The sequence below is a fragment of the Ambystoma mexicanum genome, chromosome 10 (assembly GCF_040938575.1).
Source record: "Ambystoma mexicanum isolate Mex_15411 chromosome 10, UKY_AmexF1_1, whole genome shotgun sequence".
NCBI classification, from domain to species: Eukaryota; Metazoa; Chordata; class Amphibia; order Caudata; family Ambystomatidae; genus Ambystoma; species Ambystoma mexicanum.
This window is the reverse complement of record NC_090932.1, coordinates 1144427100-1144442348: the sequence shown is the minus strand read 5'-3', so window position 1 is coordinate 1144442348 and position 15249 is coordinate 1144427100. Positions and strand designations below refer to the sequence as shown.

Here is a 15249-nt window from a genome sequence, read left to right as displayed (position 1 = left end):
GAAAACCGTGCAGTCGGACGATGTTTTCGAGAAATTCTCGGGCCAGAGTTGCTGCTGTTGGCAAGCCTTTGAGCGGAATGAAATGCGCCATCTTGGAGAATAAGTCCACGATTACTAGAATCGTATTGTATCCGGAGCATGGAGGTAGATCGGTGATGAAGTCCATAGAAAGCGTATGCCAAGGGCGAGGTGGGATGTCAATAGGGCGTAAGAGGCCTGCTGGTCTTTCCTTTTGACTCTTGTTTTGGGCGCATACTCCACAGGACATTATAAAGTCTCTGATATCTTTTTTCCAAGACGGCCACCAGAAGTAGCGCTTGATCTTTTCTGAGGTCTTGGCCATACCAGGATGTCCTTCCATTAAAGAATCGTGATAACAAGAGATTACTTTTTTCTGTAAATCTGTGCTGGGTAGGTATAATCGTTCTTGGAAATACAATAAGTTGTCCTTTACTGCAAAGTCCTTTCCCTGCAGATGCCAATTCTGTATGTCTGCTGGAGTTACAAGTTGCCTGGCTTTATCCTTAACTTCCTCTATGGATTCTGTGGCGATTACACCCAGAATTCTTTGTTCGGGAATGATTGGTACAGGTTTAGGGTTGATCAAGTGTTCTTCCACTCCCATCCGAGAAAGGGCATCAGCTTTACCGTTCTTTGTACCAGGTCGATAGGTAATTATGAAGTCAAACTCGGCAAAGAATAATGCCCAACAGAGTTGTCTAGAGGATTGGGCTTTTGCGGTTTTCAAATATTGCAGGTTTCGGTGATCCGTAATCACAGTAACGGTGTGTCGGGCCCCCAGCAGATAATGCCGCCAAGCCTTAAAGGCAGACTTGATAGCCAGAAGTTCCTTGTCAGTAATCGTGTAATTGATTTCAGGAGGCGAGAATTTGCGGGACCAAAATGCCACGGGATGCAACTGATTGGTTACCGGGTCCTTTTGTGATAGAACTGCCCCCATGGCAAGGCTTGAAGCAGCAGTTTCCACGATGTAGGGGAGTTCGGGGCGAGGGTGTTTTAAGATTGGTGCAGAGATAAATTTAGTCTTCAAATCCTGGAAAGCTTGTTCCGCCTCGGAAGACCATTCAAAACGTTTGTTTTTCTTTAACAAGGCAGTGATGGGCTGGACTATTCGAGAGAATTCGGGGATAAACCTGCGGTAAAAGTTAGCGAAGCCTAACATGCTTTGCACACCTTTTACGGAGGATGGTGATGGCCATTTGAGAACTGCATCGACCTTCTTTGAATCCATACGCACTCCGCCAGGTGATAATATGAATCCCAAGAATTCAACTTCAGTCACGTTGAAAACACATTTTTCCAACTTAGCGAAAAGTTTGTGTTGACGCAATCTTTCGAGGACCATTTTCACGTGTTTCCGATGTTCAGATTCCGATGAAGAATAAACGAGGATGTCGTCAATGTAAACAACAACACACACATCTATGAGCTCTCTGAGGACATCGTTCATAAAATATTGAAAGGCGGCCGGGGCATTGCAAAGTCCGAAGGGCATGACCTGATATTCAAATAGCCCATACTTGGTGCGGAAGGCCGTCTTCCATTCATCGCCCTCTTTTACTCGTACCAAGTGGTAAGCTCCTCTAAGATCCAGCTTTGTATATATGCATGCTTTTCTGACTTGGTCCAGGACTTCAGGGATCAAAGGTAACGGATATCTATTCTTAACGGTGATCTGGTTCAGGGAGCGATAATCTATACAAGTTCTAAGGTCTCCTTCCTTTTTTGGAACGAAGAACAAAGCTGAAGAAGCAGGGGACTTGGAAGGACGAATAAACCCATTTGCCAGGTATTGATCCAGGTATTGTCGAAGGTGAAGGTTCTCAGGCTCGGTGAGGGCATAAATTCTACTACAAGGAGGAGTAGATCCAGGTATCAGGTCTATCTGGCAGTCATAAGACCTATGAGGAGGTAGAGAGTTAGCCTGATCCTTCCGAAAACATCTTGGTATTCTAGGTATTCGGGAGGTAACTGGGGAGTCTCTGAAGAAATTGCTGCCAGTGCAACACCAGGTGGAGGGTGACAAGTAGAGACATATTCTGGAAACTGGACCGTTCTTGCTCGGTAATCGATCAGAGGATTGTGTTTCTCTAACCAAGGTATTCCTAGAATAATCTGAAACTGAGGGGCCTTGATCACATCGAACACGATCTTCTCATGGTGTCCATCTTGACTTACTAGCGTCACCTCTTGAGTGGTATGCGTTACTGGCCCGGAGGCTATCTCCGTACCATCCACCGTAGTAATGACGTCCTTTACAGCCTTGGGACAAAGAGTTAGATTCATCCTCAAAACCATTTCATGATCCACATAATTGCCGATGGCACCGCTGTCGACGTAAGCTTCAATTGCATGTAATCGATCCGGATTATCAGGGCTAATGAGGACCATAGGTATCACGAAATGCGAGGTCACGGAACTGGTTTTCATGCTCGGCAAGAGGACCTCTATTCTTGTTGGGCAAGGTCGTTTCCCTGCTCAGAGTTTGTAACTTTGGTAACTGCAGCTCCTACTGCCTTCTTGGCAGGTTTCACCGGACAGTCTCGAAGAAAGTGCCCTGAGTTTCCGCAATAGAGGCATAATTGCAACTGTTTTCTCCTTTCCCGCTCCTTTTGTGTTAGAGGACCTTTCAGACCCCCTATTTGCATTGGTTCCCCGGAGTCTACTCCTTTGGAAGGAGTTGGCGGTTTGGAAAATACTCGAGCATCAAATTTGGAACGATCGGCCTTCCTGTTCTGCAGTCTGTGATCTATTTGAACGACCAAGTCTATATAGTCCGAACAATCTTGTGGGGGATTCACTACTTGGGCTAACACGTCTTTGAGCTCTCCACGTAGACCTCTATAAAACAGCGTAATCCTTTTGTCCTCAGGCCATTGAGTTTCCACTATCAGTCTGTTGAAAGACGCAATATAAGCCAAAAGATCTTGATTACCTTGTCGCAACGAAAGAAGCTCATTGTCCAAGGCCTGCCCCTGTGAATGTCTTGCGAACAGTTTTTCCATACTGAGCTGAAAAGCTTGAAAATCATGGAGGACCGGATCATCTTGATTTACTAGAGGGATCGACCAGTCTGCCGCATTGCCACTAAGGTACGAAAGCACGAAAGCTACTTTAGCTTGATCAGTTGGAAAGGCTGCTGGCCGGCATAAGAAATGCAACCGGCACTGATTGATAAATACTGCAAACCTCTTTGGGTCACCAGAAAATCGTTCGGGCGGAGCCAGAGGTACATTCCCAGGTAGGTTGATCTGCACTGGATTCATAGAGGATGTAGAAGGAAGATTTCCCCCAGATGCGGGCAACGGGGTCTGTCCGGCTTGTGACTGTAGCAATTGTCTAGCGAGATCATCTGTTCGCTCCTTGGAAATAATCAGTTCCCTTCTTAGAGCGTTCGTTTCCTGACGGGCTGCATGCACTTCTGCCCTTAGTTCCCCAAGTAACTGGGCTAGCTGGTCGGTATCCGAGGTTTCCATAGCGCCTAGACGGGAGTTTTGTGGTAGGCTTTGCGTTCTGTAACGCTCACCTGATTCCCGTAGAGGTGCCGGTCTTGACTGGGCGTATACCGTATCTTCAAAGGTGATGTGTAACACACTGCTGGCTCTTTGGGCTGGACCTCTGTGCACTGTATGTCTGACTCGAAGGGTAAGATGTCTGCAGATAGAAAATATGGGATTAAGGAACTGGGTTATTGAATGTCTCTCTCTTCTTCCCTTTCTCTTCTCCTGCAGGACCCCAAAGGTTAACGCTCTCACCTTAGGTAAGTGAACGCCGTGCTCTCTATCTGCCTCGGGGCAGGATGCTGTAACCAGTTTCTTCACTGGATAAGGGGAGCAGGCCTCTTGACTTCAGAGGACTGCTGTCCGTCGTTTACTGCACGAACGGTAAGTTTCGAGTAATTCTAATGTCTTTAAAGTCTTTAGTAATGATGTTTCTTGTTTTGCAGGGTTCCGGCGATGGCGGATGACGGGCTGAAGTGAGTTGAAGATGGAGCCCGTGTGATGAATAGAAGCGCCTGGAAGCACGTAAGTAAGCGCTTGTTGCCTGCTTCACGATGCGCTCTAACTGTCTTTTTATTTTGCAGGTACAAGTTAGGAGCGGCTGCAGGGTGCCGGAATACCCACTGGGTTGGATGTGGAAAGGAGTAATGGCACGTGAGTATTAAAGTTCCCCAATGTCTTTAAACGCACCTTGTTTTGTCTTTCAGATGCGGGATGCAGCGCCGAAGGCCTCCGGAGCGTGCAAAGAGTTGGTAAGCTTTTGTCTTTCAGATGCCGGAATGCAGTGTGAAGACCTCCGGAGCGCACGAAGAGTAGGTAAGCCTTTGTCTTTCAGATGCCGGAATGCAGCGCGAGGCGTTGGTGACAGCCGATGGACCAGGTAAGTGAAGAGCTGTCACTGAAGACCGTAATGCTAACCTGTTCTTTCTTGTCTTTATAGGTGTTGCTGAAGACTGGATTCAGGATGGTAAGCCTTTTTCCTTAGGCCCAGGATCAGATGCAGAAGACACGATGAGCGTTCTGCTGCAGAGGATGCAGAATAACGCAAAGCAAGATTCATCCATCGGGTGTGGTTTAAATAGCCTCCTGTAGTGCTTAGGTGTCTCCTTCCACAGCCACGCCTAGGTAAGAAAAGAGTTCCTGCTTTCCAGAAGAGTTCCAGTGTTCTGAATCTAGGGAGTGGCTCCTGCCCCACCCAACAGGAAAAGTAGTTCCAAACAGAAGAGGATCAGAGGCTCAACTGGCAGGCAAGTAAGCAGCATGGTCTGCTGCAGGTAAGTCCACCCAAGCATTATGAGCCCGGCGCTTCCAGTGCTGGGACTGGGCATATTTATGAGCCTGGTGCCACTGGCGCCAGGACTGGGTCCAAAAGGTCCCAATTGGGACTGGTTGGCACTCGGAACCTGGGTTATGGATCTGCTTCCAAGGGAGTTGGGAAAACCGTGACCTTTTGGAAGCAGAGATCATGACAGGGAGCAGCACTCCAAGGAGCAGGCACACAGAGCCTGAAAGACTATGCGGGAATGCCCAGGACAACGCCCAGGCCAATGCGCATGCGCGAGCCGGGTTTGCACATGCGCGAACAGTGAAACTCTGTTCGCGCTCGACTTCCTCACGGGCGGACGCATCCTGGAAACCTCCGTGCAGGCAATACTTAATGCGGGGCCATCCCTCGCCTAGATCAACACACCGCGGCCCCGCGGCGTGAAAAGCAAAGTACTTTTCTTTGTTTGGGGAACCCGAACGCCTGATGTTGTCTTACTTTCTGAGGGAACCCGAACACCCAATACAGCATTACTAACTGCATGACAACAGGGGGGAATTCGGGCCCGGGAGGCACCCTATCGTGAAACGAACCCTCAGGCGCATCTGGGCACCAAGCGCTGGGAATTCCCATGTATCCAACCGCATGTCACTAACTGCATGGAAAAGAATGCTTGCGCATTATCACAGCTAAGACTGCGTTACATGAGACACGCAAACTAATACGTTTTCGTTTGGCAGATCCAGCTCACAGTTCCCAAGGCACCGCTGAAGCCAGAGCTAAACCGGACAACAGGCAGAACATCAAAGCAAAGTGCTTTTATCTTTCTCTGCTTTGTAATTGTTTCCATATAATTGTTTCTATGTAAAAACTGTAACTGGCTCTGGGCCAGCACAAAACCAGTTCCAACGCTTGAGTTAAAGCAATGCAAAGACACTACAAAGGCGTCCATGGTTTGAAGTGTATGTAACTGAGTAAGCACTGCACTTTTTGAGTTAATGCAAAAGGCACTGAAGTAAGTGTCATTGTGAGTAATGCAATAGGGTAATGCAAAGGCACTGAAGTAAGTGTCTTTGAAGGTGCAGGCTTCTGAATCCATGTCAAGAAGCTAACACACACAAAGACCTCAATGCAATATAACTGAGGTAAGAGCCCTCAAGAATGAATGAGTGTGTGTGAGTGGAAATGCTGCTGAATGTAGTCTACAACTGTAAATAAGAGACCAGGAGCATGTTTTCCCCAATGTCCCCTGCCTATCTATAACTTCTTCCTTAACCTCTATCCGGTGATCCTACTACCCTGTACTCATCCAACCTGTGGACCCTAACCCTCTTTCCCCGTGGTGGTTGCGGTGCCCTGTGTGCTTCGAGTCCCAGGCGCCAAAACCGCTAAGGGATCGTAGGAGTTCGTGCTATTTCTGCGCTGTATTTGGAAACCCCTGACAGAAGCGCGAACCCACGTATTATAAGCGCCAAGGTAGCACGAACTTAGCCAGCATGGAGGAAATAGCCCAAGTATTACATGAACTCAAGGCCAAGTTGGCTGCAACACAGCAAGATTATGCAACTCTCGCCACTCAGGTTCGAGTCCTTACTGCCCAGGGGGTTCCTTTGCCTGAAGTGGCCCCAACCACGGTGCAAGTGCAAGTAACTACTGAAACTCCAGTACCCCTACCTACCCCTGAGAGATATGGGGGGGACCCACAAAGGTACACGACTTTCATGACACAATGCCAGTTACATTTTTTGACTAAAACTACTGTCTTCCGTTCTGATCAGGCCAGGACAGCCTTCGTAATCTCATACCTCACAGGGGACGCAGCTGCCTGGACTACACCCTTAGTCCAAAAGGACGATGCAATCCTGTATGACTAGCGGGGTTTTCAAGAAGAGATTAGTAAAATATTTAACCGCAAGGCAGCCTCCTTAGTAAGAGATAAGGAGCTACTGATGTTACAGCAAGGAAATAAAGAGTCGATCACCTATGTGACATTGTTCAATCGTTTATTGGTGGAGGCGGAATGGCCACAAGAAACAAGTCTAGCTCTCTTCTACCAGGGATTGAGGGATGACCTAAAGGATCTTATTGCTCAGGTGGACCCCCAGCCGGATACCTGTACTGGGATGATAGACTTAGCACTGCGCTTGGACCATCGCGAGGGGGAAAGGCGCCAGGACAAGAGGAGGTGGGAAACCAAACAGAATAACCCACCGCAGTTAGATTACACGAGGTCCCCTGTGACGGGGAAAAGCGATAAAATACCCGAAACCGAACCCATGCAAATAGGAACAATAAGAGGCCCCATTACTAAAGAAGAAAGAGAGAAGCGGAGAAGGGAGAAACTCTGCATGTACTGGGGAAAGTCTGGGCATTTCGTTAAGGAGTGTGGGGTTAAGCCCAAAGGAAGCTCATCGCAGGGAAACGCCAATGCTCGCCTGTAAATGGGGTGAAGCTGTCGATCCCAAGCCTGTCTGACGCCCCTTCCCACGTTTTAGCCAATGCAGCTCACGCCCATGGTATTCATGTCACAGTAACAGGAATCCTGAAGACCTGCACAAAGAACCAGATGATCACACTAATGGTGGACTCAGGAGCCACGGGAAATTTTGTAGATGCAACATATGCACAAACCCTAGACACACCTGTGCATCAAAAAGAAAATCACGAACCAGTCTGGGCAGTAGATGGATCACTGTTGAAGTCTGGACCTGTAACCCAGCATACTGAAGAAGTGGTGTTGGACATACAAGGACACAGGAAGATCCTCACCTTTGACGTCATTGCTGCCCCACAGTTTGACTTTATCCTGGGTCTACCATGGTTAGCTTTACATAATCCTTCTATAGACTGACACGCGGCACAGTCGCGTTTTTGTCAGAGCGCTGCATCAGCATTGTGTCGAAAACGGGGGGAAACCCGTGCAGGTTTTGGGTATAACACAACATCCATACTGCGAAGAATTAACAGGCCTTCCCGCAGCGTACGCTGAGTTCTGGGATGCCTTTAGTAAAGCGGCAGCGGAGACACTGCCCCCTCATCGTTACCTTTGATTGCAGGATAGATTTAGAACCTGGAGCGGCGCTACCGTGTAGCTGGGCCTATGCCTTAACAGAAGCAGAGAATAAACACCTGGAAGAGTATATTAACACCAACCTGAGAAGCGGCTTTATACGGCACTCCACCTCACCCGTTTCGTCACCACTATTCTTCGTTCCGAAGAAAATGTGTGATCTTAGAACCTGTATTGATTACCGCGCAGTAAATTGAATAACAATAAAGAACCGCTACCCTCTGCCTCTTATCCCAGTCCTGTTAGACCAGTTGTGGGGAGCAGCTATATACACTAAGCTTGATCTTCGAGGAGCGTACCATCTGGTGCGGGTGCGTGAAGGGGACGAGTGGAAGACCGCGTTTATAACGAAATTTGGACTGTATGAGTACCATGTCATGCCATTCGGGCTCTGCAACGCACCCGCCGCCTTCCAGCATTTTTTGGATGAGGTTCTTCGCGGTCTTCTCGACCGATTCGTTGTAGTATATATAGATGACATCCTGATCTATTCATCAACCGAGGAGGAACACATACAAGATGTTAAGACGGTCTTACAGCGCCTGAGAGTACACAATCTATATGCCAAGCTTGAAAAATGCAGTTTTCACAGCACCACAGTAGAGTTCCTAGGATTCATTGTATCCCCTGACCGGGTGAAGATGGATAACCGTAAAGTTCAAGCTATTTTGGTTTGGCCAGCCCCTAAAAGTATCAAAGAAGTCCAGGCAGTTCTAGGGTTTGCTAATTCTTACCGGCGCTTTATTCAGGACTTTGCAAAAAAAGTGCTCAATATCACTAACCTGTTGAAAAAAGGGAAGCCATTTGTTTGGGGACCAGAGGCAGATCATAGTTTTAACCAGCTAAAAGAGGCTTTTACATCAGCGCCTATCCTGCTTCACCCAGATCCCACGGAACCTTTCATTGTTGAAACGGACGCTTCAAGTTCCGCCTTGGGGGCGATCTTGTCTCAAAGGGATCAAATGGGTCACTTACACCCAGTGGCCTACTACTCAAGAAAGTTAAACACTGCAGAGCAGAACTACACTATAGCGGATCGAGAGCTGCTGGCCATTCGACCCCCGTTTGCGGAATGGAGGCATTATTTGCTTGGGGCACGACACATCATAACTGTGCTTACCGACCATCGTAACCTTCAGTTCCTCAAATCTGCACGTGCCTTGACCCCTCGTCAATTACGCTGGGCCATGTACTCTGCAGACTATGACTTCGTAGTAACATATCGATCAGGACAAGAAAACGAGAAAGCAGACATCCTGTCAAGATTCCCCAAAAGCAATACATTTGTAAACCCCGAAGAACAACCAAAGCCCATAATTTCATCAGAAAAGATAGTGGGAAGTGTCACTAACAAGCTATTCGAGCAAATCGGGAAGGCGGTGTCAGCACAAGAGCTACTCCAGTGGGAAGATAAAAAAAAAGACTTTACTTGCGAGATGGAATACCATACTGTGGAACCACTGTGTATTTACCCACCGCCACTCTCAGAGCACAAGCTCTGAAATGGTGCCATGATTCGCCATTAGCAGGGCATCCTGGAATCAATAAAACCTTGGAATTGCTGCAGCGGCATTATTGGTGGCCAGGGCTTCGCAAGGAAACACAGGCATATGTGCAACAGTGCGAGGTTTGTGCACGAAACAAAACAGACCATCGGAAACCAATGGGACTTTTACGACCTTTGGCCACACCCACTCAGCCATGGCAAACCATCTCGATGGACTTTATAGTAGAATTGCCCCCCGACCAGGATTACACTACCATACTTGTAGTGGTGGATTCGTTTACCAAACTAGCTCACTTCGTTCCCTGCAAAGGGCTCCCAACTACGGGTGAACTAGTAAACATATTCCTGCAGCACATAGTCCGTTTACATGGGATGCCTCGACACATAGTATCCGATAGGGGGGCACAGTATACTTCATATTTTTGGAGACTATTTTGTAAAAGAGTGGGGATGACACTACAAATGTCTAGTAGTTACCATCCCGAAACAGACGGGCAGACAGAACGCCTGCACCCGACATTGGAACAGTACCTAAGGTGTTATACACATAGCACGGAAGGCATTTGGGTGAAAGTACTTTGGATGGCTGAAATAGCATACAATAACTCACGCTATACCTCGACGGGATATTCACCCTTCCACACCACTTATGGGTATAATCCACAGATCCAACCTACCGTCCCTCAAACCACCTTGGACACGTTACCATCGGTACAGGCACGGTTGGATCTTTTAACTCAAACATGGAAAAAAGCGCACCAAAACCTAGTCACAGCAAAAGATGCTAGCAAAAAATATGCTGATACGAAAAGACGAGCATGCCCTGCTTATAAAGTCAGAGATAAGGTATGGCTATCAACCCAACACTTGAAATTAGCTGGGTCACGGAAGTTAAAACCCTGTTTCCTTGGTCCTTTTCGAATTACACATGTAATAAACCCAGTGGCCATGAAATTACAATTACCTGCCCATATGAAGGTACACCCGGTGTTTCACGTGGCCCTTTTGAAACCGGCGGCACCGCACACTAGGATGGAAAGACCTTCCCCAACCCTGGTAGAATGATATCCAGAATATGAAGGACAAGCTATCCTAAATTCCCGTAAGGGGGGGAGTTATATTACTTCATCGATTGGGCAGAATATGGTCCCGAAGAAAGATCCTGGGAACCAGCCTCTAACATACATGCTTCTCGCCTCTTGAGATTGTACCATCGCAATTACCCAGATAAACCAGGCTCTTCTGCGGGGAGGGAATGTACTGTCAGGGCACATCCGGGACCTAGTGTGGCTGCTACCTGGGCAGGGACCTATTTACCCAGCAGATGCCATCTCTGTCCCTCTTGCAGGTACACCAGATGGGGGAGGATGGCATCTGCTGGGCTGAGAAGGCAGCAGAAGCATGTAGCAGCTTCGGGACTACAATGCCCAGCAGCCCCGGGAGCAGCACTACAAGGAGCAGGCACACAGAGCCTGAAAGACTATGTGGAAACACCCAGGACAACGGCCAAGCCAATGCGCATGCGTGAGCCGGGTTCACGCATGCACGAACAGCGAAACTCTGTTCACGCTCGACTTCCTCACGGGCAGACGCATCCTGGAAATCTCCGTGCAGGCAATACTTAATGCGGGGCCATCCCTTGCCTAGATCAACACACCGCGGCCCCGCGGCGTGAAAAGCTAAGTACTTTCTTTGTTTGGGGAACCCGAACGCCTGATGTTGTCTTACTTTCTGAGGGAACCTGAACGCCCAATACAGCATTACTAACTGCATGGCAACAGGGGGGAATTCGGGCCCGGGAGGCACCCTATCGTGAAACGAAGCCTCAGGCACATCTGGGCACCAAGCACTGTGGATTCCCATGTATCCAATCACATGTCACTAACTGCATGGAAAAGAATGCTTGCGCATTATCACAGCTAAGACTGTGTTACATGAGACACGCAAACTAATACATTTTCGTTTGGCAGACCCAGCTCACGGTTCCCAAGGCACCGCTGAAGCCACAGCTAAACCGGACAACAGGCAGAACACCGAAGCTAAGTGCTTTTATCTTTCTCTGCTTTGTAATTGTTTCCATATAATTGTTTCCATGTAAAAACTGTAACTGGCTCTGGGCCAGCACAAAACCAGTTCCAACGCTTGAGTTAAAGCAATGCAAAGGCACTGCAAAGGCGTCCATGGTTTGAAGTGTATGTAACTGAGTAAGCACTGCACTTTTGAGTTAATGCAAAAGTCACTGAAGTAAGTGTCATTGTGAGTAATGCAATAGGGTAATGCAAAGGCACTGAAGTAAGTGTCTTTGAAGGTGCAGGCTTCTGAATCTGTGTCAAGAAGCTAACACACACAAAGACCTCAGTGCAATATAACTGAGGTAAGAGCCCTCTTGGTTGATTCTTGACGAACCGTCAATGAAAACGATCTCACCTCCCGCCAGGGCATTTTCCTTCACCCTGGGGATTTCATCATAGAACTCTTCATAGTTTGCACAGTCATGTATCGGCTCTCCTTCAGTGACCGGCTCAGCTATGAACGTAGCTGGGTTCACAGTTGTACATCGAACTATTTTGATCGATGGATTAGATATAATCACTTCATAGCCAGAAACCCTCTGTGATGTCAATGTGCCTTTTGGTTTCTCCAAGATGGCGAATAATAAGTGCTCGACGTATAACGTCATGGAACAGCCCATTACAATGGTTGTCGCCTTCTCTATGGTGAACGCTGCGGCAGCTAAACTTTGTTCGCATGGGAAGTGGCCTCTCATGACTGGGTCCAGGTTCCCACTGTAATATGCCAGGGGCTTGTATCCCAGTGAGGTTCTTTGGGTAAGTACTACCGTCATAACGTTGCCATTCGTGTGTGAGAACAGGTAGAATTCCTCTGCATTATTAGGAATCCCGAGAACTGGGGCCGTACAAATCGCCCTCTTGAGTTCTGCAAATCCCTTCTCCATTGCCTCAGTCCATTCAATCTTTTCCTTTTTTGCCTGGGCCTTCTTTAGGGCCTAGAGCAAGGGCTTGGTATACGAGCTGTAATCGAAAACCCATGCTCTGACATAATTGCATAGGCCTAGGAAGCTCTGCATTTGCTTTATCGTGAGCGGCTTAGCCGTGTTCATGATAGCTTCAGCCCTTTTTGGGGTAACCTTGTTCCCTTTGTTTGAGATTAACTGGCCTATGTATAGCACCTCTTGTTGACAGTATTGTAACTTTTCTTTGTCAACCTTATATCCTTTCTCAGCTAGTATGGTCAGTAGCTAGACTGAATCGTGCCTGCACTGCTCCTCAGTGGTGCTGCAGATCAGAATGTCATCCACATACTGCAATATTACTTAGGTCCATTTGCAGGACTCTGTTAAAAATGGACGGGGACTCACAATACCGCTGTGGCAATCTCGTGCTCTTCAGACGCATTTGTCTGAATGTAAATGATGTCAGATCTTGCGAGTCACAGTGTAACGGGATTGAGAAAAAAGCATTTTTCAAATCAATCACCGTGAAGTATTTCGCCTTGGTCGGTATGTTACACAAGATCGTAGATGGATTAGGTACTATAGGGAACTCGGCTTCAACAATATTGTTTAATGCTCTTAAATCTTGGATTAAACGCCACAACCCTCCCTTTGATTTCTTGACGGGGTAAATCACCCCGTATTACAGGGTGGTTCTGACGTCACTAGGATGCCCTGATCCATCATGGCGGAAATTGTCTTCGCGATCACTTTGTCTGCTTCTCTGGACATGGGATATTGTTGCGCTCTTGGTAGAATTGCTCCTGGTTTTAGTTTAATTTTCATCTCTCATACCCCCTTCAGGAGGCCTACGTCATAAGGTCCTGTGGTCCATACTGAGACAGGCACCTTGGCCATGTCGTCTTCAAAGTATGCTGGACGGATCAGTGCCAACAGCATTCTCTATGGCACTTCCCGTTTGATCATGTTGACCCAGAATATGAGACTTACTTCCAATCTCGTCTCTTCTAAGTCAGGGTCTTCTTCGAACAGATCGTCATCGGTGACGTCAGTCACTCGATACCCTTCTTCAATGGCGATAATTGCGCACAATTGTCTGCCTTCATCATTGTATCCTTCGACCAATGCTACTTTCCCAAGCACTGATGCACGACGTATCGTTAAGGGAAATACTTGTCCCTCTTCTTCATGCATAGGTATTCTTAGCCTGAATAGAAACTCACCAGGGGTTCTCATAGTTCTATCTGCGAGGCCTGGCAATCCCACCATAAGCACACGCACGCCATATGCAAAGACTTCTGGTTCTAATGGTATAGCTTTCATGGCTATGCGTCCCGAGTATGCTCCGATCATTTCGCACAGGTTCGAATAATGCATACCTGGAGTGGAGCATACTATGCCCTCCTCTGTGAACGATATAGTCATATTCAATTTTGTCATTAAGTCTCGACCCAAAATGTTTACTGGGGTCTGACATGAATATAATAAAGGTACATTCATCTCACAATCTCCTACAGAGACTGGGAGATTGTCCGTAAAGGGAACTCTGCTGTGAGCTCCTGTAAAACCCTGAGTATCTATGGCCTCGCCGGACAAGGAAAACTTGCCTTCTCGTATGCACGAGCGTGTTGCACCCGTGTCAACTAAGAAGGAATATTCTTCCCCCCTATGACGACATTTACCCTTGGTTCCCTGCTAGGGTCTGGTGTCACTGATAGGATAGAACACATCAGGGTTCCCAGCGAGCTGTCCTATTTCATGTATAAGTTTTCTCCATTCCCAGGGTTGCCTCCCCTTCCGGAGTTTGTGCCCTGAGACATTTGCGGCGGTGCCTGTTCGGATTGCCCCTGTGGCAGGTTCCCCATGTTCGATGGTTGAACCCCTTGCTGCGCACCTTGCTGCAAGCCCGGCGCTTGCTGCTGCACTGTGTGATTCGGTGCACCGCCCTGTTGTGGGATAGCAGGCGGATTCACTGTGCTTGCTCCCAATCCTTGGCCACTTTGCCACACGCCTTGGCTTCTGCACAAGCGTGCCACATGTCCTGTCATTCCACACAGCCAACACACTGGCGGTGGTCGGGCCATCTGTCCATTTGGCATATCTGGGCTGCCCATCTGCACGTTTTGAAAGCCTCCTTGATTATTCTGGAAACCTCCCTGATTACCTTAAAATCCTCCCTGATTACTCTGCCATCCTCTTCCTCTGAATCCCCTTCCCTTCGGGTAAAATCCTGCGTTACCCTGGTTATTCTGCAACGGGTTAGTCGCCTGTTGTGCGTTCGATTCAGCTGGGCTGGTCAGCATAGCTCCTTCGAGAGCATACTTTGGGAGTTTCTTTTGCACCAGCTTCGCTTCCTCACCCTTACGAGTTGCCTCCTTTTTTTGATTCTTTTCTTGCAACAATCACAGCAATGTGCAATTGTCAACTGTATTTCGGCCCATGATTTAGCTTCTACTCCTACCAATTTCTTGAGCTGTTTTTGCACCGGTTCTGGCAACCCTTGGCACAATATATGGTAGAATACAGGGATAGAATTAGTCCAAGAGTCATGCGTTTCGAGCACCCATGCATCTTGAAAATTCTGGATATGAATCAATGGATCCTCTGACTCTTTCATTTTTCGAGTCATTATAGCTCCCATATCAGAAGTGTCTGGGTACAATATTCGTAGCGCTTTCCACACTGCTGCTCTACAATTATTAAATGGCGCTCCATCATGGGTAGTGTTAATTATGGTTACACCAGGGTACCCAGCTCGTTTCCATACATCGTCTGCTCTCTCACCGAGTATGGCGATCACGAGTCCCTTAATGTCCCCTATAGCTAATGTGACACCCCCTGTCATTTTTTCTAACTCGTGTATCCACTTCCCGGCTCCCGATGTCAACATTGGAAGCTTGTTTTTCAGGTTCT

General features: G+C 47.8%; 1 protein-coding gene across 1 annotated transcript; it reads left to right on the top strand.

Annotated features, from left to right (window-relative positions):
• The first annotated feature begins 6281 nt into the window (after positions 1 to 6281).
• On the top strand, positions 6282 to 6659 carry LOC138492995 (protein LDOC1-like). The gene has a single exon (XM_069620258.1). It carries the CDS (start codon positions 6282 to 6284, stop codon positions 6657 to 6659), a length of 378 nt encoding a protein of 125 aa, XP_069476359.1.
• The last annotated feature ends 8590 nt before the right edge of the window (positions 6660 to 15249 follow it).